The sequence below is a fragment of the Gymnogyps californianus genome, chromosome 2, assembly GCF_018139145.2.
Source record: "Gymnogyps californianus isolate 813 chromosome 2, ASM1813914v2, whole genome shotgun sequence".
Lineage (NCBI taxonomy): Eukaryota > Metazoa > Chordata > Aves > Accipitriformes > Cathartidae > Gymnogyps > Gymnogyps californianus.
The window spans coordinates 72,691,949-72,719,150 of NC_059472.1; the positions used below are offsets into that span (position 1 = coordinate 72,691,949).

At 36.7% G+C, this 27,202-nt stretch overlaps 1 protein-coding gene across 1 annotated transcript in view; it reads left to right on the forward strand.

Moving 5' to 3' along the window:
* GALNT1 (polypeptide N-acetylgalactosaminyltransferase 1) overlaps window positions 1-27,202 on the forward strand; it is a 90,693-nt gene that overhangs the window by 44,087 nt on the left and 19,404 nt on the right. The window contains exons 3-5 of the mRNA XM_050890904.1: window positions 297-525; window positions 7,682-7,856; window positions 21,438-21,604. Coding sequence (XP_050746861.1) covers window positions 387-525; window positions 7,682-7,856; window positions 21,438-21,604 — 481 coding nt within the window. The 5' untranslated portion in view covers window positions 297-386. The remainder of the gene's footprint in view (window positions 1-296; window positions 526-7,681; window positions 7,857-21,437; window positions 21,605-27,202) is intronic.

Genomic DNA, 27,202 nt, shown 5'->3' on the forward strand with positions numbered 1-27,202 from the left:
TAATCTCATTATGTGTGCCTACCCTCTTCTTCTCCGGTGGCTCAACAGAGCCCTCTGTTTTGGTCACTCGTCTTAACGTTTCGGGTGATGACTGTTAACATAGTAAAGGACTGGAGTAATACTGCTTTAACTGACCCTGTTCCCTTAATCTCATTGGAGTGCATAGAGCATTCATTTTGATACATACAGCATTTGGTAATTAAATTGTTACCTTTAAAATGTAGTTAAAATTTCTGCTTTTAGCTGCTGTCCCCAGGTAACTTTTTGTGACTTTTTTCTTTCTTTTTTTTTTCCAGATATAGAACGTGGTGTCTCAAACTGGATTAAAGCAACTTGTTGATATTTTTATTTATACTTTTTTATTTTTGTATTTGACTTAAAGTGCCATGAAAAAATTTGCATATTGCAAGGTGGTCCTTGCCACCTCTTTGGTTTGGGTCCTTCTGGATATGTTTCTATTGCTGTACTTCAGTGAATGCAACAAATGCGATGAGAAAAAAGAACGAGGCCTGCCTGCTGGAGATGGTAAGTTTTCTGCCTGAGTAATCTTTAAATTATGCTAATTTAAAATTGCACTCCTTTTAATCCCCCCCCCCCCGCCCCCAACAATATAGTATTGCATCAGCATTTAGGTGTGGCAGAATGTTCAATGTTTCTTTGAATGACTAGGGAATAAGCACATTGCCTGAGATGTGTGTTGCAGACTTAAATGCTTAAGATGTAGAATTTTAAGCACTAATGTATATGGAAAAATAATAAAACTATGCAACAAGCGGTTCAGGAATGTAAGCTATGCTAATATAGTCTAAAGCATGTTCTAAATATCCACCAGTGAGGAAGCAAAGGCGTTGTTAACTTCACTAGACTTGGTAGTAAAACAAACCAAACCAATAACCAAGCTTACTTGTCCCCCTGCCCCTGCAAAAAAAACCAAAACACAACACCCCCCACCCAAAAAAAAAAACCCAACCCAAAACCCCCACCTAAGGCAAAATTTGGCCAGTGACTGTAGCAATAAGGGACAGTGAATGTTGTAATGAAAATAAATTTGTGAAAATAACTAGAATAAACTTGGATGTAAAAGTGACAAATATGGAGGGGGTGTGTGTATATACACACACACACACATATGCACATGCTTATGTAACTTTTTCTTTGAAGTGAGAGCTCTATTATTCAATACTAAAGGTCTTCAGATAAGCTTTCAGTTTTATTACCGCCATCTTAGTTTTGGGGTACCAGTTAGATGAGCTGAGTATGGTTTGTTTGGTTTGGTTTTTTTTTTTTTTTTTTTTTTGAAAGCCAGTATCATTCATGTTGCTAACTTTATTTTAGGGAGGTCATCATAGTTGATCACATGGGAGAAAGGGTTGGTGCAGGGAGAATTCTTATCCCTGCAGCGTCTCAGCCCAGGCATTTAGAACTGCAGGCAGCTGCCACCTCCAGTTCATTTGTGAAACATCCGATTTTGTAGTATGATGTCTCTCCCACTGGAAAGGCTGTGTCTGTATCTTTCACTGCTGCTGTAGGAAACTTACGCAGTGATGCTTAATGTTAAGTCTGATCAGCTAACTGTACTCAAGATTAATTAATGCTTTCCATCAGAAAAAACTTTTTCACCTGTTGACATCTGGTATGGACAACTTTGACCTCCCTGGGAAATTTTCTGAAATGTTTTAAGAACAATATTGCTCTGTTACAGAATAACACTAGGGAGATGTTTAGGAAATGTTAGTTTTGTATTGGTTTCTTTCCCCTGTGATGAAAACAGGCTGATAAATCTCCACAGAGAACAACAATATATAGGAATGTAGAATTTCTGTGTTTAGTACCTCTGAACTGTTGTTTCCACAACTGCATGCAAACATTTTAGAGAGGTTCTAGTTCATCTGAGTTTTGCAGAAGGGACTTAAAGTTGCTTGCATTTCATCTTTTCGGGTTCTTTTTCAATAAGCGGAAAAGAAAGTGACGAGAAAATGAATTAGCGTTATGTAGAAAGTATGTCTCTTACAGGAACTCAGTCTTTTTGGTTTTTTTGCCTTTTTTTTCCCCCCCAGAAGTAGAGAAATTTTCTTGAGGATAAGATGATGACTGATATTGTGGTATTAAGGAATGGATCTACTTTTTGGATTCCCACAAAGTTTTTACACGATACTAAGCAGATAACTTATGCCAGGCTTCTTAGGGCTGTCTTGCAAACAGGATTTTTTTTTTTTTTTTTTGCTGTTGGCAAACAGCAATTGAAGTAAATATATGTCAGACTTGGTTTGGTATATTGATGGTGTTGAAAGTTCAGATGACTTTACACATTAAGTCATTGGGGGATCCTTCAGGTGAGGCAAAATCAGCAGTTTTTAAAGGTTAGTATTATGACTTCCCCTATGCAACATTAGTTTTACTTAGTTGAGTACAGTCTTCATTCTGGCCTTTCCCTAACCTGTGTGTGTTCAAATGCTTGATATCTTTTTAGTATCCTATGGTTGAGTTGTAAACAAACAAACCCAAACCAACCAACCAACCAAAACTTTGTGTATAGTTTAGTACATTTTTCTTGTTTTTTTAAACAGCTGACTTGTAGTAAGGTATATGCAGAAATATGTCTGCTAGAAACCATGGTTGTAGTTGACACTGTGACACTTCCACTTATTTGTGCCAGTAGTTTACTGACTTAGAGTCTGTAGTGGATTTATTCCCACTCAGAATGCCTAGAATCTCCTCAGATAACATTAAGGCTATTTTTTCTGTGAAGCTTTTATCAAAATCTGCTTTTTCACTTCACTTTTTTCCCCCACTCATTTCCATAATTGATTTAGTTTTCTTGACTCAGCATAAATTATGTAAGTGTTCTGAATTTAATAGTCTCTGTCCATGTCGCTCTGCTATATAGCTTCTCTTTGCAATTCGTGGAAGAATTTCATGGCATTTAATAAACCTACTTGACATATGAGTAAGTTTTTCTGAAGAGTTTTTAAGTTTATTTTAGGCTGTGCTTGCCTAGTTGGAAAAATCAGTCTTTAGAAATTTCAGCAGGAGCAAAGGATTTTGAGGATAATTTTGGACAGTTCAGGCTTTCATGAAGTTAGAAGGATGTTTTCCTTAGGTTTTTAATACAGAAAATGGAGGGAGTTTCTTTTTCAGAATGAGACTTACAGCCATGATCTAAATTGCCTTTGGGAAAAATCTTTCTCCTTGGTATTGATGGCATAAGATACTAGCATCTTAAATTATGAGCTTCAGCTTGTGTGTCTAATATTGGATTGTTTGTATACCACTGTTATATTTTACAAATTGCTCAAAATAAGAAATAGTAAAGGAATGTGAGTCTGTGGAAAAATCTGTGTACATGATTTTGGGGAACTGTAAGATGAGTGGGATAAAGGTCTTTGTGTCCGCTGTCATAGAGATTGAGGGTTGGCAGTTGAAGTGATGCGAGTGTGGAGATGAGGGGACAAAAGGTGAAGTGGAAAAGGGGCAGGCACTTACCAGGCTGTGAGTAAAACAGCTGAGGTGGAGATGTTTTGGGAAAAGGGGGCCTGGCATGGGGTGTGGGTAGTATGGGACTGGGGAACTAAAGTGATACCAGAGGAGGGATAGTTGGAATCTAGTGACTGTAATTGTGTGGGATGATTTGGCCGTAGGCTTAGGCCTTTGCCCACCCCCTCCACCATGGCGGAAGACAGTAGTAGCTTCAGGAGGTAGCCTGGGGAAGTGGGATCAGAACACCTAGCAGTGTTGATTCCAGCATCAATCCATGGGAGCTGGGAGGGAGCCTGTGCTTGTCCTGGCTGATACTGCTGCTCTTTCTTCTCCCCAGTGTGACCGCTCCAGAGAGGTGGGAGTAGGTTGGGGGAAGCTCTCTCCAGTGCTCAGCTCTGAGGTTGTCTCGCCTGTTCTGAGCTACCTGGCTGACCTGGATGGTGTACTCCCCTTGCCCAGACTGTCACAGGTCTTCTTTCTATTGACACATCTTCTGGGTGGTGGTTCCCTTTTTGTAATTCCTGATGGTTCATCAGTCAAATTCACAAAGAGTAATTGTTGATGGAAGTCTGTTGCTGTAAGTTTAAAGGTTGTTACAAGTTGGAAGGAAAATCACTGAACCTTAGTAAGCGTCGTCCATGTTATGTAGTAGTTTTTTCCAAACCTGAAATTTTTGGGATAGCTAGTTGAGCATTATTGTTTCCAGATGGGGATTCAGCATTACAATTTAGGTTTCACAGCCTGGAATAGAACTTACTGATAAGTGTAAACAAGTTCTAGACTTAAAGAAAGGGTTCAAGCCATTCTCTAACAATACAAAAAGGGACCATTCCTGTAAACAAAACATGCCCAGGTAGTACTGTGGTTTTACTAATAAAGATTTTTCTGTGTAGCTCCATCTTATTTTTGTAAGAATCCTGTATGTCAGCTCTAGAGGTCTTGACTTAAATGAAGATCAAATGAGTCCTTCCTTATACCCAGTTATAGGCTTCTTAAAGGTAAGGCTGCAAAGGAACTTCCAGCTTTGGCACTTGATGCAGTTTCTAAATAAACTTCCAAACTCATCCTTTTTCCATTTTTTTTTTTTTTTTCCTCAAGGGGCATTCCACTTGTGTAAAGATTAGAAGCCCTGCAAAAAAAAAAAAAAAAAATTCTTTCAGATCTAGGATTGGTATTGCAGGAGTGTTGTGATCTCAGCTACTTGCTATTTACACTCTTTTCTTGGGGCAATGAAAAATTTAAACTAGGACCAGCCATTTTTGTCAAGTGCCAATCAAGGCCTTGTGTTCTGAATTTTGAGCTCTTTGATAAAGATGGAATCTCTAAGTTGTGACTTCATTCTGAATATTCTCATCTGCATAAAAAACTCCTAAGAAGAAAAGTAAGTAGCTTCAAGATATAAAACACAGATTTAATTTTTGAAAATAGGAACTGTTCATCATAAATCAGTCTTGTTCTATTAAGGCTAAGGTGTGTGTAAGAGACAAAACTTCTCTGAACTTTCACCTGTCCAAACAGCTTTCTTGTAATTGTGGTGGCTCCTCCAAAGGTGACTGGATTTTGTTTTGGTCAGTTTACCATTGTTGTGGCCCCTAAAGACATGTCATGGAAGAATCCATCCCTTTTTCTGGCTTTAGTTGGTCTTAGATTTTGAACTATCTATTTTTCATCAGGCATATTGCCTGGTAAAAAGGAATTTGTAGTCCATAGACATAAAGAGTTCCTGACTTTTAACAAAGATCTGGAAGAGATCAAGCCCTCTGAAACTAAAGGTTTACTGATACAAATGAGAAAAGTCTGGAAAAACATTACTAGATTTCCCGTTGGATCAGGTGATGATTAAGTCATTTATTTAGCTCTGAAACTTGTAGCTGTAAATTATATTTCTGTTTGTTAGAAGTATGTCATCAGTACATGTCTACAGTCCTTCAAAGGAAATATTTTTTTCATAATTAACTGACAAAAGAGCACTGCGGTTTGAATTTTTAACAATGTGTATTAGTCATTGCAGGAGAATGTTGTTGGTTTGTGTTTACATGAAAACTACATGCTTTTGTGGGAAAACAGATTACCATAAATGCAGAAACCTGAGAGAAGATGGTTAACTTTTCATGGAAAGTCATCTCTCTGCCTGCACACCAAGCTTGCCTGTTTTTGCATTTATTGAGTTCCATAAAATATCTGTGGATCTAGTTAGCTGTTGCTGGATTTTTCTGCAGGACAAGCGAGTACTTTATTTAGGTAAAATGTGTAATCAAGTAGTATATATTTGCTAATGAAATTTAAAAATTCAACTGACGAATTTGTGGGATTTGTACACCTGGATCCAACTCACTGATGTGCTAAACTAGCATCTAACAGCAAGATCTGCAAATGTGAAAGATGAGTTTTCAGTTAATTTAGCTAATTAGTTTAACTGGTATAGTCAAAGTTAAGAAACAACTGGAAGTATAAATGAAACGAATTTTTTTTTCTTCTGAATAGCAAATATGGTAGGATAAGACATTCACTCTTCAGAATGCTGAAAAACATGGTGAATATAACTATATTCTGATAGCTTTTGTTTAATCATTTTATGTATGTTGAACACTCATCATTTAATCATTTTCTGTCTAAGTGAACCTGTATACTAATTGCTATACACTTAATAAAAATAGTTATGATAGCCCACGTAATAAAAACAAGCTGAATATATAAAATTAAGCCCAAATAATTGCCTTATTGTATACCATAATTTTATGTTAATTACCCCCAAAAGGCACAAATTCTAGTTTAAAAGGTTATGCAATTGCAAATCGGCAAGTTTTGATGCAGGTTCAACCGTACTTTCTTAGGAGGCAAAGACACAAAGCAAACTGCTTGCTTATTTTAGCCCATGGTTAAAACAAGCACCTAAATCAATCTGCTCAGGATCTGCTTGGACATACTTATTCTATCAGTTTTCAGTGTATGAGTGGCTGGCTGGCAACTTCTAGAATTACACAGCTCAGCTGGCAGTCGAGGGGAGTTTGGTAAAAAGAAAGCATCTCTGTGGTGGGAGGATTTTCTCTGCTAAATCTTACTGCGTTTATGAAACTAGTGCAATTGCTTCAGGTACTTGAAAATGAAAGTTTCTCAAGGAACACATTATGCTTGTAACCGATTAATGCTAAATGCAAACTAGCAAAATGTTTCAGTTATTATTAAGTATATATTTTAAGTCTTAGTGTTTCAGCAAGGATGGAAGGCTTGGGCTTTTTTTTTTAATTTTATTTTTATTCTTTATATGGCTCTTTGCTCATGGCATAAGCTTTAATTACACTGTGCTGTCCTAGATGCAAATTAAAGATAATTTGAAGCTAGGCTTATTATTGAGGGCTTTGGTGCCTTTATTTTAAAATACTTCCTGTTCCTCTGTTTAGATCTTAAATGACTATTTTTTTAAATTGAAATTTGTACTGAATTTGTAAAGTAGAACTATATTTCAAATTCAGTATTTGAGCATTTAAAACATTTCAGTTCAGGAGAAAAGTAAATGGGTATTTGTAAAGAAAATGTAACATGATTTTTTTAAATGTTTTGGTTTTTCACTACTTTTGTTTAAAAACCCAAATAATTCAAGAGCCTGGATTCCTTTTCTCCTCCCTCTCTCCCTCATCAGTTTGATCAGATATTTGATATTTAAGATTTCTTTGGTTTAAACGTGTCAAGTGTTACTGTTTCTCTTTTGAGTACTAAAGTTAAACTCCAAAATGTAATTACGTTGACTTAAAATAATGTTAGTAAAACCAAGATAAATTATTTCTAAACTGTAAATGCCAATGTCATTCTGTCAAAATAAAAATGTGGAAATAAATGTAGTTACAATTCTACTTTAATCTTTACTAAAATCCCTGTAAAGGAAAATTCAACTTTTCGTGAAAAGCTTGTGTGTGTAAGAACAACCTGGAACATAAATGTCTGTTGTTCCAGAACTTTACCAGTGAAGTCAATTAGAATGTGATGATAGATAGATAGATAGATATAAACCCTTACTGTTTTTTCAAATGAGTTGGAGTGTCTAACAGTAGCACTTAACTCCCAAATATGGAGATTTGTTTTCACTTCCAAAACCTGGTGGGTTTAGAACCCTGTTTTAAACAGCAACACTCCTACAGTGTAAATTAAAGTATAAACAAACAAAAGCAAGCATAAAAGTGGTTACCAATATTTTATTTATTCTTAGTTCCAGAACCCATACAAAAACCACATGAAGGACCTGGAGAGATGGGGAAGCCTGTGGTCATTCCAAAAGAGGAGCAAGAAAAAATGAAAGAAATGTTTAAAATAAATCAATTTAATTTAATGGCAAGTGAAATGATTGCACTCAACAGATCTTTACCTGATGTCAGGTTAGAAGGGTAAGTGCTTTGTGTTGTATTAAAAATGTACTTTACTTAAATGAAGAATGTGCAAAGAGTGATACAAAGCAAGAGTTCAGTTTTGTAAGATATTACTGTTGAAGTGAAAAGTAGGAGGATTTCCTGTATGTATGGTACTTATTTGTAAAATAAGATTGAACAGCAGAAACCAGTTTTCTTCAGTGTTATTTAACTTTGAATCTCATTACAAGTATGAAGCCTGTTTGGGGAATGGAAATTAATTTGATTGAAGGAAAACAAAGTTAACTTAAGACTTGGCATTTCAGGAAGAAATTACTTATTTGAAAAATTCATGCACTGCTTCTAATGAGGCAGACTAAAATTCTGCATTATATGAAATAGAAAAGATTTGATGATGAGAAAGAAATACTTTAAAAATTTCTTACCTAATGAAATGTGCAAAGCCTCATTTAGATTGCATTATAATGTTTTCTAATATTCATCTGGGTTTTTTTTTTTATCTTGCCTCTGAAATATTGATCCTTTCAGAGCTATTTGAGTCATAAGTAATTAAAAAGAAAATTGTAGCCTTGTTTTAAATAAAACTAAGATTGCTTTACTCTCCTGGGGCTACTCTGGCAGGGTAGCTGATGACTCCCCCCACCCCCAACCCCTCTTGTTTATGAAAGGGACTCTCAAGTTAAATAAAGCCCATGAAACAATATTTTCCCAATCAATTATCTGCATTCTCTTGCAAGAATCAGATGCTATAGAAACCCCATTTCTTTAGAAGCTCTGCTGTTGCTTCTGTATACATAAGGCCTAGCTGCTGGATGAATTTGTTTTCATTTCCTACCTCAGAAGATAATATTAGAAGAATGAGATGAAGCTCTGACCACTTTTCATTTTTAATGAGTGATAAAGCCGCTTTGTAGGTGCCTTCATCTATTGTAGTGAATGTGATTCTGTGTAGTGTGCGAGTTCCTGGTAGAGCTGGTGTTCTTAATAATCAAGCCATGTATTTTTCAAAATATGATTTCATAAGTTTGAGTTAATGTAATTTTTCAGTTGATTTTCAGATGTATTATTAGTCAGATTTTATGGTCACTACTTGCCTGTTTCTCAGTATAGTGGAAGAATGCAAATCATGAATTTGCAGGGTTTCCTTTCAAAACTACTACTATTTTTATAGTGTAAGTATAAAGATAAGAAAATAAATTTGTGGATCTAAAAAGTTGACTTAATCGTAAGCTTTGTGAAGTCTAGACTTTGAATTAACCAAAAATGGAAAGAGAAATTGTCATAAACTACTAAAAATTTGTTACCTAAGCATCACTCAAGCTTTTGCAAACAAATGAAATTACAATTTTAAAATCAGGCTGAGCTATAGGAATTTTTTTGTCTTGCACGCTTGGCCATGCTCTCTAGTTATTGTGTTTCACAGTAAGATATGCATTATAAATTTAGTAATGTTGCATTTGTTTCTCTTTTCCATTTGTATGGACACAAATACTATCACAATACTATGTGTGTGAAAGTGGAATCTTAGAATACAATTTTACGTAAGGTCTCAGGGCAGGGCTGGATTTTCTGTTTCTGTAAATTGCTGCCAACAATTTTAACGTTTATTTGCTGTGTGCATTTTTAGTAGATTTTGAGAGAAAAATGGTCCCCAAAAAGCTCCTCCTCTTGTCATCTTTTCAGTATGTACTCCATAAGGTCACACTAATTAAGAAGTTGGGGAGTGTGTTAACATTTCCCCAGCAAATTTGAGAACAATACTGTGTTTACAAGGCAAAGGTATCTTAATCTGTATGTGTGGATTAATATTTCTTTCCAAGAACACTGTACCCATTTTCAGAATTGTGAAAACTATAAATATGCTCCGTTGATGTATGTATGTCTTATGAAAGTATTTATCTGATTAGTCAAAATACTCACATGGTCAGAAATGCTTTCTGCTGCGTTAGTGGAGTTGCTTCTGTTATGACTTGTTCTATCTATATATGATAGATAATATGGAAATATTATATCCTGATAATATGGAAATAGTTTTGGGAGAAGGCAGATGGGTAATTTCTAATCATTCCTTACCACATTTATGTGCTTACACCACAGCTGCCAGTAGCACTTTCAATCAAGGTTTTGAAAAAGTGGAATGTGTTCAAAGGCACACTTAGCTATTCAACCATGTAATTATTTTCTTCACAGATTTTGTGGGTTGCTTCCTTTAATGTGGTGTGGGGGGAGAATATGACTATTTCAGGTACTATAATTCTCTGGTATGTCAGTTCTTCTGAAATACAGAAGTCTGTAAAAGTTTTGCCTAACAGTTAATCATTCAAAAGCTGGTGGAATTAAGTGTGCCAGGACCATGTATTTAATGGGGATGGCATAACCTGCCAGCTGGAGAGCAGCTTTTGAAGTAGTCTACATTATCCTTCACGTTAATTTCTGGTTCTGCAGAAGCCCCCTGTCACCTGTGCAAAGGCAAGCACGTTTGTGTACTTGCTGGGTCCTCGAGGCAGCAAGTACCTTCATGGGTTACATGTTCTGTCTCACATGTCTGCCTCCGGGTGCTCATAGGTTAATCTCTACAGATGACCCACTCCAGGCATCGTCTTTATGTTTTGGCCAAGAAATTCTGTTTCCTTACTAGAAGAACAAAAATGTGAGCTGTTTTAATAACTTCTAGGCACTTCTCCAGCTCAGGGAACTCCTCAGTAAGAGCCATCTACAGAAGTTGAAATCTGTTTTCTTGCTGAGCTGTGCCCTGGTTGTATTAGCAGGTTTATATTTATTTTTATTATTTGGCACAAAATTACCGAGGCACATAGATGCCTTTAAAATCACTGACATATGTCTGAATTGCTAGTCATTTTGTGTCTGTAATCAGGAACATTATTCTACTTATTCTTCTCGTTATCCCAACTAAATGATTTGCTTAACAGAAAAAACTAAACCAGAAGTAATTTTTTTAGCCTGGATACTTCCCCGAATCTGGACTGGGGCAAGTTAGTGTAACTAACTAATATAACCGACAGTCCCACAACCTCTGGAGGGTGGTTGTTGCGGGGGAACAAGGAGCTCGGGATAGCAGATTGGTTTTAAGTTGTTAATAGAATAATTCTTGTAAGCATGTCTTATTCTGGTCTGTGAATCAGTCATCAAAGTGGGAGTTGATTCACAGTTGCCAGGAAAATATGCAGCTGTGGGCTTGACATGACAGCAAAGAGTAAAAGATGGGTGATGAGGAACACTAGAGTCTTGCCTTGATTTTGCTGAAGATGAGGGAGTGAATAAAATAGGTGTCAATGACTAAAATAGGTGTTCAGCTGTGCCTGTGTGTCTTAAGCTGGTATTCAGGCTGGAAAGCGGTGTGGCTAAATGCATGAAATTTGTATGTGTTGTATGACTTGGTTTTGCTCTCAGTGCTGTTTGAGGTGACTTGGAAGGTGCTTTGTAAAATGAAGAATGAGTTCTGTGTTCTAAGACTGAGCTTTCCAGGCTGTAGTCATTATTTAATAATTTGTGGAATATATAAAACATTTAAGGAGACATCTGGGTCCCTGGTGTGAGAGTTTAAACCCTATTCTGACTTTTTTACACTAAAAAAGAGCATCTTAAAACGCTCTTCTTTTCCAGGCAGAAGTGGTCAAGGCTGGAAACAGTGGAGGCATAGCTGGGACAGAATAATGTCGTTCATGTAAGCTCTGGTCCCCACTGGAGCTTCTGATGCAGCACTAGGAGGATGTCATGTTTTGCAGGTTGAGATTTCCTGGAAAGATGATGGGCTTCCCCAAGCAGACCTGCAACAAGGAGTGGGGATAGCTTTGGGATACTTTAGCAACCCTTTCTCCAAGGCTGCAGGTTCTGTAGAACTTGGCATAAAAGATCTTCCTTGTCATTTTGTTCCTTAGTTGGTATAATTTTGCCAGAATTAAGGGTATCAGACATCTTATTATACCTCAGTTAGTTCTGCATGACACTTGGGATCTTTTAACTGTCCTCTTCTCAAATGGTCTGTATTCAGGAAGTAGGTATGTTGGGTTTTGAGTGGTGTAGATAGTGTTACGGTATAAGCAGAGTTTTTAGCCAGGTGGCCCTACATGTTTGAGTGAACTGGGTCTAAATTCGTACGAACTATGACTTCAGCCACTTAATAGAAAAATAAGATGCAGATCTCTAAGAACTTGATGTTTAACTAGTACAGTAATGTGGTCAGTTTAAGTTATTATTGAAGGCTTTTTTGCTGAATCAAACTACCCTGCTCAGTTCCTGCTGCCAAGCTTACTTTCGCAATCGGGAGGAAGTAGACAATTTTTTTTTCTGGGGTTAAAAGCCATTCTTCTAAGTCTAACTTACATGAATGTTGTGGAGTTTATAGCAATTATGCTGGGCTACCTTCTGAGTAAGTCCTTCATATGACTAATTCTGTCATCTCTTTGCTTAGAAAGAACTGTGTTTAGATTTAGGCTTTAGATTTAGGCACTGTTAATTATACGATAAAATATAATGCTTTTCAGTTATGGGACTGCAATCTGGTTTTCATATGTGTGCTTTAAAAATGTATTGTTGATTTTAAGCCTGAAATATACATGTGAGAATACACTGGAATTTGGATTTTTAACTTCTCAAAACAAATTGATTTGCTGTATACTTTAAGATACTACAATTGAATCATAATATGACACATTCATAAAATTTACACAATTCCTGTGTGAGGAAAATAGTTTGAGTAAACCTATTCATGGTACAACTAGTAAAGGCACACATGCCAGGGCATGCTCTTGGAACTGAAATGTGTGACATTTTATGGGTTTTTTAAATGGCAGCACTTGAAGTATTTACTTCTATGTGAGGGTTGTGAAGGTGTGCTCTCTTTTTTCTTTTAATTATTTTAATTCAGGAGAAGAGCTAAGGGGGTAGTTTTATACTACACATAATCTGGTGTAAATGTGGAATGCAGCCAAAAGAAGTCTTCTCACTGCTTCTGCTGATACTGATCTGACGATTGTGTGGCCATGGTATTCACTGGCTGGATGGAGGATTGCACACCAAAAAGGGGAAAAAAGTATATTTTGTTGAATCAGCAAACTGAAACAACACATCCAGCAGCTGTATGATTACCAGATCTGGTGCAAAGAAGGGGATGGGACAAAACTGCAGTGGTGAAAAGTGGGATTATTGCTTTTGGCAGCAGCCTACAGTTGCACTGGATTAGGTGGAACATGGCGGGGGAAAAAAAAAACTTTCTTACAGAGAAAGTGTGTATTAAAATCCCCATGACCTCATGGGGATTTAAATAGCTCCATAAATTGTGACATGCTTTGTGAACTTTTGGTATTCATTTAGCTCAGGTCATAGTGATGTAAAAGATAATAAAAAAGATCAAATTTGTCGACATAGGTGGTGGAAGACTACAGAAGTTTGTTCAACATTTTGCTACAAGCTAGAAATCCAGGCTGTTAATTAACCTGGCATCTGTAAAAGCAATCTCATTCTTAGTTATAAAAGTCTTCCATTTTGGATGAGCAGCCATATCCTGAACTTTATTCAAATTGATAGGTAAAGTATGGAAAATAATTTGGCTAGAGAAGTTAAGGTTCAATTTCAGTCTTTGAGGACAGACTTGGTTTTGCTTCTGTCAAGAGATGCTTTCCTGTAATCACTTTCAGGATAAGGAAAATTGTCAATTGCAGCTAATTATTTTTGTGAAATTCTGCTTGAATTCTGTAACCACAATGGTTTTAAGGACCATTTTGGATTTTGTTTCCAGGGTCTAAAGAAGATTTCTGCTTGACTCATGAGATAATGCGACCTTTCTTATATCCAAATCTTTGAGATCAGAAGAAAGGAATATTTCATACTCTTGATGTCAGGTAAATTGCGTAATACTATTGAAGGCAGACATTAAGCAGGCTGGATGGAAATGTTTAAATAAGAATAAGGGATTTGCCTGCATTTAGGTCACCTGTTCAGAAAGATTAATTGGAGTTGTGATACGAATTATAGAAATGAAGACCTCTTTCTAAACCAGATTGTTCTGATTTGATTGGAAGAAGCAGCTTCAGGGGTAGTATGAAGTTTTGTTGCAACCTTATCTGCAGCTCTTTCTCTTTGTGCAGCCACAAGTTAAAACTGTGGTTGTATGCAAAGTCTGTGTAGTGAAAAGTGGCTTGGCATGTTACGACAGTCAGTGATTCCGTCTTTCTCAGAAGTATTGCTTTTAGCCCTTTGTCCTGGTTTTGGCTGGGATAGAGTTAATTTTCTTCCTAGTAGCTGGTACAGTGCTGTGTTTTGGATTTAGTATGAGAATAATGTTGATAACACACTGATGTTTTTAGTTGTTGCTCAGTAGTGTTTATACTAAGTCAAGGATTTTTCAGCTTCTCATGCCCAGCCAGCAGGAAGGCTGGAGGGGCACAAGAAGTTGAGTGGGGACACAGCCAGGACAGCTGACCCAAACTGGCCAAAGGAATATTCCATACCATTTGATGTCATGCCCAGTATATAAACTGGGAGCAGTTGGCCGGAAGGGGCAGATTGTGGCTCGGGAACTAACTGGGCATCGGTCAGTGAGTGGTGAGCAATTGCATTGTGCATCACTTGTTTTGTATATTCTAATTCTTTTAGTATTATTGTAATTTTATTATTACTATCATCATTATTATTTTCTTCCTTTCTTTTAAGGAAAGTAGAAATTAAACTATCTTTATCTCAACCCATGAGTTTTACTTTTTTTTGATTCTCTCCCCCATCCCACTGTGTGGGGGGAGTGAGCAAGCAGCTGCGTGGTGCTTAGTTGCCAGCTGGGGTTAAACCACGACACCCTTTTAGCTGTGTTGTTTCTGTGTGAAAATTAGATCTTTATCCAGCTCGATTGTCTTCAATTTGAGTGCTTGGAGTATTCTTAAAATTTATGTTGGAAGCAGATTTATTAACACCCTTGCTCATAATGATATCATGAGGCTGCTGCTCATATCCAGGAAAGACTAAGTGTTTACCAGAAACACACCACTTGAGTGCTCGTGGTTCTTGCTGTAGTGTTTTGACAGTTTTTCTGTCACCCCTGCTACAGGGCGTTATCCTCTGATGGAAATGTAGGTCAGGCTCAGCAGCTTCAGGGTGACTCTCAGAGTCTTATTTCAAAACTGTTTTCATCCATGATTTAAGTAGAGAGAAGTTTTTGCGTTGGGCATAGCTGTGCCTCAGCTTTGTTACATTAACTTTATTGCAGGCTATAAGTTATGGCAAATAGCCAGCTAAACAATTGAGTACTGACATTATATGGCACTGCAGCGATATTCATCAGATATCAGTAATTAAAGCCTGAGGTTTCATGAGAGGAGTTCAGATTTTCTGATTTTCCTCTCTATTGATCTGACATTAACTTTGGTAACCTCAATAGAAAATAAATCTGTGTTTTCAAGTCTAAGGATACCAATGCTTACTTCCCAGAGACTCCAATATATTTTAGTACTGAAGAGTATGCTGTTTGTACTGCATCAGTAATATTAAACAGATTTATTACAGGCGCTGTGCTGTGTAGCATTTCCTCAAAACTTCAGCTCTAACCTGATTTCCAGCGAGACTTGGATTATTCCTTTGTCAAATTTAAGTTCTGGGATGCAGTTTATTTATAACTGCAGCTTTTATTTATAACTGTTGCTTGTAGTATGCAAGATAAAAGATTGTACTAAATTTGTAAGATGACTAAATATGTTTCCCTCCCTGCCCCAATCTGTTGCTAGTACAGCTTTCAAAAATGCATTGGCACTGCATTATCATACTGCACATACGAGCTCTGGTCTGAGCTCCACTGGGATTTCCCAGCCGAGCTGCTTAGTGCACAGGAGACACTTTTGCTTGTGTTCCATCTCTGTCCTTTATCACCGTGCTCTGGGCTGTGTGCACTGGGCTAGAAAACAAGGATTGTATACATGTTTTACTGCTGTTAATGTTTTTGAGCCACTGTAAATCATTGGTCATGCCTTGTTCCTATGAAAGGCTGGTGGAATCTGGGAATAAAATTGGTATCAAGTATAGCAAATCATGGCTCAGGTAGTGTCTGAGTCTATTAATTTTTGTGATTAGGTAAGCATGAGTGGCCTTGTTTTGAAAATTCCATATTTAAAAAAAAAGTTCCAATGTTACTTGTCTTCTCATTGCCCCTCTGTGGAGAATAACCTGTTGGCAGCATCAGAAGGGGTAGAGATCTGCTCTGTAGTATTTAGAAATTCAGTGTTTGTTTCTAATGCAGCATATAATTATGACATCATCTTTCTAGAAAATGACCTAAGATTTTTTTCATGTTTTGCCTCAGTGAATGCAGTTTTCCTCATTGTGTCTCACTGCATAAATGTTATAGTAGTGTATAATTGATTTCCTACAAGACTTCTACCCTGTTTGTAGCTTTTTTTGGGGTGTGATTCTTTAGCCTATGAAACAAAAGTATTTAAGAGCTATCAGTATATTAAATCCCATTTTATTACATTACTTTCAGAAATGCTTTACCATGACTTTGAAAAGTGTGCAGACAGATCACTGCTAACACTGTAAATATTTGTCTTTCAAGATATGACAACATTACACATGTAGCACTCAATCTTGGGTTTTAGGAATAATTTCTAAGTAAATTGATCCATGAATACAATTTCATAGTATTGATAAAATGCCAAGTGCTATTCTGTAATAAGATGGCTGCACAGTTGCATTTTTTTAAGGTACTATTTGAAGTGTTTGTGGAAGTCCCAACAGTAAACTGAAAGAGGTGGCATTAGGATAGCGAAGGATGGTGTCCCGAGTTCCTGGCGTCTCTGCATCTCGGGTGCCGATGGCTAGAGTGGATAAGCCAATTATTGATCTCCGAGTCGGGCACTGAGCAGAGCAGATAGGTATCAGAAGAATTTCGCCTTCTGAGGAATTCAAATGAAGGATCTTGTAAGATCGCCTGGTCGATTTCTTCTGTCCCCGCAGCAGTGAACTACGTTTTTCTCATTCCTTCACTGTCATGAGAGAAGAGAGAGTCTTCCAGTTCTGCCAGACGTGGAGGAGAGTTGAGAGTATGTGGTTGTGGTGTTGTAGGAAGCACAAAATGAAGAGTTGTTGTCTTTCTGTGCAAGATTGTGCTGAAACAGCAATTAAACTCTGAGATTTAATGGCTTAATTTTATTTGGACAGAATTGCCTGGTTATTTTTGTAATGTCTCCTGTGGACTATTTGTACCCTGGGCTGAAAAAGTAGGAAAGCGGTTTATTCAGAGGCTCCTCAGGTACATTTGAAGTAGCATCAGGTAGTTTTCAAGAGGCTATACATAGTCCACTGAATAAAATTCTCTTTGAGATTTTTTTTTCTGGACATCTCCCTCTAAAATGTGCAGAGCTTCTATGTAAGATTCAATTAACGCCTTCACAGAAAGTCGCGATAATAGAAAAGCATAACACAACTCATGGTTACTTTTGGCCTTCTATTTTAAAAACTTTTGTAACAGATTTAAAACTTCGAAATCGGGCTACAGGGTGTTAGGGACAACAACTTGTATTTGTTTTGCTGTAACTGTTTTTCTTCAGCAATGTTATACACATATATGCTAGGATCTGTCCTCCTTCCTTTGCTTTTAGTTTATTAAACTTAAATTCAAGTTATGAAGGATTTGGACCTGTTACACTGCCTTGTGCTCTTGGGGCGATATGGACCTAGGAGTAACCATGTAGTTATAAGGAACTGGGCCAAAGTATTCTGAATATATGATGCAAAATTGCAAAAAGGTGAAATTCTGTGAAGAATGTGTATGAGCATGTTACAGAGGTTGGAGTAGAGTCATGTCTTTAAAGTCCTGGGGCTCCTTTGTAAAACAACTTTTAAAAGTATAGCTTGTAAACTTAATTTTTTTTTTTCTCAAATCTGAATTTGATGGTGCATTAAAGATCTTGGATAACTTTAATTTTATTTCCTAATTAATTTTCCATTTTATTTCCTAATTACATGAAAGCAAGAAATCAAATATTAGGGAAGAATACAAGGCTAATGCAGCTGAAGGTGGGGATTTCAGTGCATGAGACGGACACTTGCTATGAAATAAAGAACATTAGTGTTTTGAGCATTGGAATGTGTACATCAAGAAATGCAGACTAATTAGGCTTTCTGCCTTGATCATATTTTAACAATCTGGCCTATTCTTTTTCTGTGTCTGTAGGTAATAGGGCAGTAAGTCTCTGCTTGCATTTAAAATGTCTGACATTTTTGGGGAGTATCCAGAATTTAAATAATATATGGAGTCACATTAGCCGAGAGTTTGCATGGTGAATGCCATAGATTAAGGAAAGGATGATGCATTCCATGTGAAGTAGACATTCTCAGCTGCCGTTTGGAGTCTTCATTAAATTACTGGAGATGGTATGCCTTCCTAATATTATGCACTCAATTTTTAAAACTGTTTGAGGCATGATCCAACAAAAGGAACATAGTGTATTAGTAGTTAATTAAACTTCAAATTATCCTTAATTCATACTCTATGTGTCATACCCCTCATGGTTATATTCTGCTACTAATGTTGCATAACTGTTGGTTGAAACTAATATTTTATTTTAAATTCTATAGTAATCCCTTTCTGGGGTAATTTGTTTTCAAACGAAAGACAAAAAGGATTCTTAATTTCAGTGTTTATTAGTAAGGATAAAACATGAGGTTTACATAGAAGGCTAATGCTCTAGTCACAGGCGTCAACTGTTCTATTTTGTTTGTCTTATGTTCTGCAGCAATATGTTCCCGTGGGGAAAAGTTGTCTATGTCAGTGTTTTCAAAATTAAAAACAGGGGGGTTTATTTGTATGTATTCACAAAAATTTGTACAAATATAGCTAAAAGGTGTATATATAGAAAGGCAGGTGAAAGGAGTATTAAAAATCAGATATCATACTATTAAGTCTTTCTTTTATCCTGCCTGCATCAATGAATCTTTCCAGAATAACTTCACACCAAACACTTTATTAAGAATAGCATTCAAAAATTCCAAGCCAGTTTTGTTACGAAACACCCTTGTGTTTCGCATGGCAGCCTTTTACCTATTGGTAAACAAGCCAGTCTAGCATCGCTCTTAAATTGTTACCCCAGAAGGAGCTGATCTCTGGGAGTGAGAATAGGCAAGTCTCATTATGGAAAGGAGGATGTTCACCTTCTGCAGGACAGGGCAGTGGGAATGCCTTGCAGGGGGGAGGAGTGTCCCAAAAAATTCCTGTAAACCTTCCTCTTAGTGCTAAAAAGTTCCCCTTCAAAGACGGATCTTAAATGTTTTGATATATTTATACTTCGGACAATGTAATGGTTTATAAACATGGTAGTCCCTGACCACTTGGCTGGCTTTTATTATACCAATTCATTGATTTGAGCTCAGTAAAATAAAATCTTCTGTAAAACCATAAAAAAAGGCAAGGCTAGAGATGAGAGATTTCATATTACAATAGTAGATCCTGCGGCCACCGCAGCGCGATATTCCTGCTGAATGACACATTGTTATTGCTTTTCACAGAGAACTGCTAACAGGCTTCTCTCAACTTTTTTACAAATATTCTGCCAAAAAGTAGAGGAACAGTTGGTGGATTTGTATGACTACTGTAGCTGAAGGTCTACAATCAGACACTTATTTTCTGGTCTAGGGAGCAATGCAGCAGAAGGAATAAAACACTGAGAATTTGGTTTTAAAGTAGCAAAATAGGCTGAACAAGTGGCAAACATGGGGGAAAAATTATTTTGCTTGAATTTTTCACCTGAAATTCATAGCATTTTTGTGAAAAGCTATTTTATTTTTGAAGTAATACCACAGAAATAACTTTATCAATTGGCATGCTTTACAAGTTTTTTTACATGTGAATTACATCGGAAAACATAGGGATATATGACTGCTTTCCCTAAAGATTTTATGATGTTCACTTCAGTGTGGTGAATAGTTAAATTTGGCCATAATTGTGTAAGTAAGTATAATATTGAAGACAGATAGTGCCTGATCCTACAGCTTCAATTCTCAGAAATGAAACATGATTCCACAGAAGCTCTTCCAGGTGTTTCTTCAATTGTACCTGGACTTACTAATCTTTTCTGGGATCTCTGTGGACATTGGGCTTTTGTTACCACCTCAGAGCTGCAATGCCTGTGTGCTGTGAGAGCTGCTCTCACTTAGAAGACCTCTGGCTAACCAAGTTATCCAGCAAATAAAATATTCATGTTGGGAGCCCGGTTTTGGCTGATGTTCCTGGTGTCACTGGTTGGGGTGGGATTAGATGCTGACACCATGATCCTGTGTTGGCAGGCTGTTCCTTCAGTATTGTTTTTATATGTTTAGGGTAGAGGATATGCACTACGTACTTCTCAAGCCCTCAGCACTGCTGTTAAGGTGATAGTCACAGATACTTGTTAATGTATTTTAGTAGCATTTAGATCGGGTTACATTACAGTGAATCTACTCAATAATTTGGGATCTAATAAAAGCTTTTTTGTTGGAATGAAGCTCCATTGAATATATTTCTTTTTCTGCTTCAGTGTTTTCCTTGTGTTTGAGATCTGCATATATCTCTTTACCTTTGATTCTTAAAGGATTTAGTACCATCAAATGTTATGTAAGTTTCTGTGTGTGATTTTGAATGTGCAGGAGGAACAGATCTGTGCAGAGAACACTTAAATCTGCATGGTTATTTTTTAGAGCAAAATTGTATTTTCAGAATTGTTTAGAGTACTTTATGTACAGTATTGATTTTTCTAGGAGATCCTGAAAATATCACTTGTTTTAAAATAGTATTGTGGAGTGTAAAATGTTGGCTGCATGTGGGGTTACTTGGAGCATATGTCATATTTTGCAGAAGTGTCCTATATGTGCTGTTAGGAGAGTTAAACCTATGGTCTTCCATGCTAACTTTGGAATGTGAATATAATTCTCTCTTAATTTGATGAACCTTTATAGCACTTCCAACATGTACACAATGAGGAGGGGAAAAAACCCTCTTTGTGTCATATAAACACATTAAATTATGAAAGACACTTAACTCACCAGTATTATAGGTAGCATGCATGTAGTCTTGCAGCTGTGTCCCGAATTCTTTACCTCTTTTAGTTACTGTTTGGGTTTGTTCATTATATATTTTTTATTGCATTTACTTCCTAGTTTAAGTTTACTATTTCTTATCTTGTGTGTCTCTCTCCATTCCCCTCTGTCCCCATTACAGTGCTAGGGTTTCCCCCTTGCTCTCTGAGGGAATGTAAGCCTAAATTAGGAGCTTGGATTAGTGTATCTGGACATGCTACTCTTCACAAAACAGGGGTAGTGGAAATAATCTGTTACCATCTCTGTGTGTAAGCAGTATGGATGTCTTTTTCATTTCTAGAACTGGTTATTGAATTGAGGTTCTCCTTTATTAGTGGTAGGATGGAATACATAGATGGATACATCAAAGTCAGGGTGGTTTTTAGGTAAAAATATAAATCTGTGCACTGTTCGCTCCTTTGTCATACTTTGCATACAATTGATATATCATGAATGTTAGTATTGATACTCAGGAATAAACCTCAAAATTGCAATTCTAACTGAAGGCTTGACCTTTACAAATATATGCCTTATTTTTGTTCATAGGTGTAAAACGAAGGTGTATGTAGACAACCTTCCCACGACAAGCGTTGTTATTGTTTTTCACAATGAGGCTTGGAGCACACTTCTACGAACTGTTCATAGTGTGATAAACCGGTCACCACGACACATGCTGGAAGAAATCGTCCTCGTCGATGATGCTAGTGAAAGAGGTAATGATCATGTCGATGCCTTAGCTTGCTGCTCTTTTTACTTCAAAAATTGAGACTGACTTTCTACGGGCTTAGCTCTCCTCAGCAAAACACAGTAGCTGGGGCAGGGGAAGGCAGAGTGGGCAGTGCCCATTTTGAAATACAGGTGGGTCATTCTCCACTGAAAACTAGTATAAGTTTATCTGTCTGTTTACTTTTCTGTTGACAGTGTAGTTTGTGTTTGCTAGTGGGTTTATCCTATTACAGCTTTCATGTTTTGCGTTTAGAATTTTAACACATTGCTAAAGCTTGAGGGCATTTAATACCTGAATCACCTGGTGAATAATAGCAAAGGCGACTTTGTTCCTCACGCACATCCAAACTTACTGTCAGTACCACCATCAAGCTTGGCGTTCAGAGGGATTAATTTTGATTATTCAGTTCATGGGAAGTTGAAATTCAGTTTCTATGCTGTAAGAGATTCTACTTTTTAATAACTAGTGCTCCAGATGAAAACTCTAAGCTATAGAATGAAACTTTCCATGTGTGATGAAATTAATAGACAAAACTTGAAGTTGATTTTTTTCTTAAAATAACTTTATTTGGACTTTACTCTTTTCATATTTTTTGTAAATTACAATATAGTAGAAATTAAAATAATATTCTAGACAATACTTGATATTTCATTTTGTTTGATAGTTCATATTTGGCTTGTTCCTTGCTTAATCTTCCTCGGTGGTATGGGTTATAAAGTATAACTTGAGGGATGGGTTTTTTTCTTGTGTTTGTAAATGGAGATGAGAGAGTAGTATGTTTTTTTTCATCTAAAACATTTATATATTTTTATATTGAATCACCCTTTTTTCTATATTTCTACATTGAAAGTTTTCCACTGGGACTAATAGCTAGTAGGCCACTAGAAAAAAGTCTTGACAGCCACCAGTTGTAGGCTGTTACCTGTATCAGCAGGAATTCCCATGCTTTAGTCACGGAAGGGTTTTACACCCAGCATGCCGACATCTCTGCCTGATGCTTCTGATTCCAGTGATGCAAAATCCATAGTCTGCTGCTTATGGTAATTCCAACTTCAGAGTAAGATATCTGACTGTTGTCCAAACAACAAGATCTGTCCAAACAAGGTCTATGTATGAAGAGAGACACTGGATTTCAGATCATATGGTCTGAGTAGCATTATGGTGCATGGATTACAATGGTTAACAGGAGGTTTTATGATAGTAACCATTGCAATGGTTAACAGGAGTTTTTGTAGCTGAAGAACTTTAGGAGTGGATTTTTGCACTTCATGTCTAATGTGGTAGAAAGTATTATGAGTTTCTTCCTCAGGTTGCATGTGTGTATGATGCCTTAGCATATTAACTGACCTATTCCAAACTGTGTAGGTCTAGAGTAAAGCTGTTTGTGGAGTAGCTGAGTAGACTAAAGAAAGATCATATCAGCTAACTGAGCTCTGACCAACCTGTTTTCCTAAGGAAGCATCGCTCGTGCACTCAGGTTGTGTTTGCACTTGTATCAGTCTGTGTTCCTTTCCTCACTTGGGCACCCTTGCTTGCTTTTGCTTTCTTACCTGATACTAACTTTAACTGCTTCAGCCAATTTCAGTGCAATTTGGAGGAAGGGACAGAGGCCTTAAATACAGTTACGCTCTGGCAGCAGAGGAGGAATGCCCATGCAAAGGGAAAGGCTACCACATAAATGTTTTCCAGATTAGATGAGAGGTGTGATTAACTTTTGCTTGTAGAAAGGCACAAGATCAAATTTTCACTGTTATCACTTGTGGGGAATTTGTAATTACACCCCTCAATTTCCTGTAGTTTTTCAACCTTTATGTAAAAATTCCACATTTCTTTGGTTCTAATGCGTGTGAAACTGCTCACCTCTCTTGGAGCTGTTCACAAGGAACAAGCCTCTTCCTAACATGGATGCTCATATTTGGATTCTGAGTGCCTATACTAGGTTGGTATATATACTATTGTACAGGTATATGCTTCCTTAATGGAACAGAGATAGTACATTTGTTTATTGCAAATGTGCTCTGTTTCATTTGTCAAAACAGTTCTTGGCACTAATTCAAATCAGTGCTATTGATTAATTGTGACAGGTCAACTTTCAATATGACCTAGAAATAAAGAGCAAGCTAACATTAAAATAATGTAGACATAATATTTCTTATGTTTTGCCTCTTCAATTTCTGTTATAGAAAAAAATCAATTTTAACATAGCAATAGCCATGTCCTCATTATGAAGTAGAATTATAGTCCAGTTAAAAAAGCATGTGGCTTTCTCTAGATAACTTTTTTGTTTCTGGGTTTGGGTTACGTAAAAGCAAGGGAACTTAATTCCAGGCTGAAAGATATAGTATTTCAGACTTTTTTTGGTGGTGTTATTGAACCTGTTCCAATATTTAGTTTTGAAATCTGTGATCTTCATTTCAGATCACTCAGGCATCTTTTATTTGTAGTTATTTTCAACAATTACTGACACTTTTGTTTTGTTTTGTTTTTCCAAAAACTTGTTATGGTTCCAGCAGGTATGCTTTTACATTGAACAAAACGGAAGGGTATGATGCCTGAAAATTTGAAGGGTTTAGCATATGCTACTTAAGCATTCTGTTTGTGTTGAACTAAAACAGCAGACTTTTCCAGAAAAAGAAAATGTTCAACCTGAGTAGTGTATTTTGAATTCTAGCATCAGAGTCAATTTAATTGGAATAAAGTAAGCATTCAGTCTGCCTGAAGCACACTTTGTACCTGCTAGTGTCATACTCTTAGAAGAATGAATTTGCATAATATCACGCACTTATTTACACCAAAAAGAAAAGCTTTGGAGAAACAAGACATACCTGTTACATTGTTCTCTAGTTATTGATCAGAATTGCATGTTTAGTTTTTAAGTATTGATCTTTGGTAACTATTTAAAAAAAATGTTAACAGGAGAAATCAGGCTTAGTCAGTGCTTAAAACTAGGTCAGCACTGAATGGCCAAGCGTGGTAGGCAGATTGCATCAGGATAGAATACACTCACAGAATTTAGTTATACAGATACAGATCAAAGCAATGTAACAAAAACTGAATTCCTGCCAATAATGTCTTAAAAAAGATTCACACTTCTTAAAACTGTGTTTGCATGCTTATATGTGATAAATCTGTGTTGTGTTGTAGTTTAATAAAAAAAAAATGTTTGAAACTTAATTTTGCATTTCTATTCATATAAATGTGACTTAGTAATAGAATTGGCAAGGTATTTTTCAACTCATGCACTTACTTGACTTGAACTGAATATATCTGCTTTTTTGGCTTTCTTAGTTCTGCTACTGCCACAGAAGATGCTCTTTAAACTGTCCATAGTTCTAGGTAAAATTATGCACCCTTTTGATACAGAAAAAGTTTGAAAGGGGTATCCAGCAGAAAGAGTTAAATGGAACTAAAGTTATACCTCTGAAAATACATGAATTATTATTGTTCCCAAGTAGAAGTATTTGTGGGTTTTGGGTTGTTGGTTTTTGTTTTTTTTTTTTTAGTGTTGTCAAACCTCACTCTGTTTGAAGTGTGTAAGGCAATGCTAAAAATTTACTCAGCTGTCATCCTGGGTCACTCGTAAACAGCTGACTCTGTAATGCATAAAACTTTTCATTTGAGTGTTTAATACAGATTTAGTATAAATATGACCAATAGGTTTGTATAGAAAATAATGTCTACAGCTTGATTCTGGCATTTCTTGTAGGCCAAAATGTATTGCATGCATTAAAAGACTATTCAAATACTCTTTTTTAAAGAAAAAAGCAAGTCTCGCCTTACAAGAAACCGTTACCAGTTTCTGGATGTATGACTAGTCCAAAACTCTAGACTCTTGCTACTTGAACTAAGGGAGCAGTTTGTGAGGGATGTGTATTGCTCTAAGAGACAGTGCTCTGGTGGGAAAATATGCTGGTTAGATTTGAGCATTTAACCCTAACTGCTGCTAGCAGAGGAACACCAGAAATCTTGATGCCTGAGTTATTTTCCATGCTTTTGTAGGGATGAGACGTCAAGCTTTACCTTTTTGCTTATTTTGCTGAAATTCTTGTAATATTTTAAGGGCACAGTTACTGAATGTCTGGCACAATGTTTTGTTTCTGGGAATTCTCCCTTCTGAAGTTTTGAATGAGGTGGTAAGTTCATAAGAATATTTTTATGGACATGGTTAAACATGGGAGAAGGACTGTTCTTAACCCTATTCTCTCCATAGTGAAAACACTGCATACAACTGTGATTGTTTCTTAGAGAAAAAAAATTTGAAAAGTACTTGAAAAGATAAATTGAAAGTTGAAATACTTTACAGAGAAAATGCAGGTAGGACTTAAGATTTTTATATGCAGTATGTTGACCGTGACTTTCTGTAATGTAACTTTCTGTTTTATGCTAGTTCTTGACTGGCTGCAGTTGTATTATTGAAATCTTTCTCTCTTTATCTCTTCCTCCTGGCAGAATTTTACCATTCTGTTAGTGTAACTGTGCATTCAAGGACAAATGTCATAGCCCATATTCATTCAGCTTTAAGTGGTTAGAACTACTTTAAAAGCTTATCAGTACTACAACTGAAATGTGCAGAGGAACATGCTGATTTGTGTGACTTGCTTGCGAGGTGGTTAGCATAGAGAGAAATGCTTCACTCTTTTATTCTTTTAGTGTATATCATGGAAGCCATACACATTAAAACTATAAACATTACCATAGTAGTTCCTTTAAGTTAGTGGCTTTGGAAAGCTACGCTGTAAAGAGATGAGATTATATTTGCTACAGACTTAGTCAGCCAAATGATCTCTGTTTGTGCTCAACCCCAAAAGGCCTGCAAAATGTTCAGACATGTACACGTGCTTTGTACTAATAAACATTTATTCGTTTGAGTCTCTGTTAATATGCAAAATAAGAATTAACTTGCTTTGAGTTTCTCTGGAGACAAATATTTGAGATCTATCAACTTCTTAGGCTCTTTCAGCACAGTTCATCTTTCAAGATGTGTCCGAACTTATTTCTGTGGGTTTTAGTGACAGTCCAACAGTGCACAGAAAAAAATGAGGAGGCAATTAGAACTCATTCATCCAGAGCTGTGGTAAGGAATGGTAATCACCCTCAGGTCAGCTCTGCCTCTTGAGATTTACAAAACAGCCGCTAAGAGTTCATGCTGTGCTTCCCCCCCCGAAGTGTCACGCTTATTCTTGTATGAGGTACTTATATCTTATGCTAAATCCTACTACGGGCTTTGCACTGTTGTAGTACAACTCCCATGTGCTTTGAGTGTATAATCTAATATATTCCGTAGCTGTGTTCTAAGACTATTTTGCCTTTTTTACAGATTTGAAATCTGCAAGTTATTGCAGAAATCTGTTTCTGTGACTGTCAAATGCATTCTCCCTCAATTCTTTGTTCTTCCTTTGGCATCATGCATCATAGTCTAATTTTTCATGATGGACAAAAACTGTGCCTGGCAATGGGAAATTTGTTAATTTGGCAGCTCTTTGTAATGCAAGTAATTTTGAGTCTCTAGGCATATGGTAGTCAGTTATGCCTGTTCTATTTTGAATAATTTGTTCCTCAGCTAAGCTGAGGTTTGTTGGTGTTA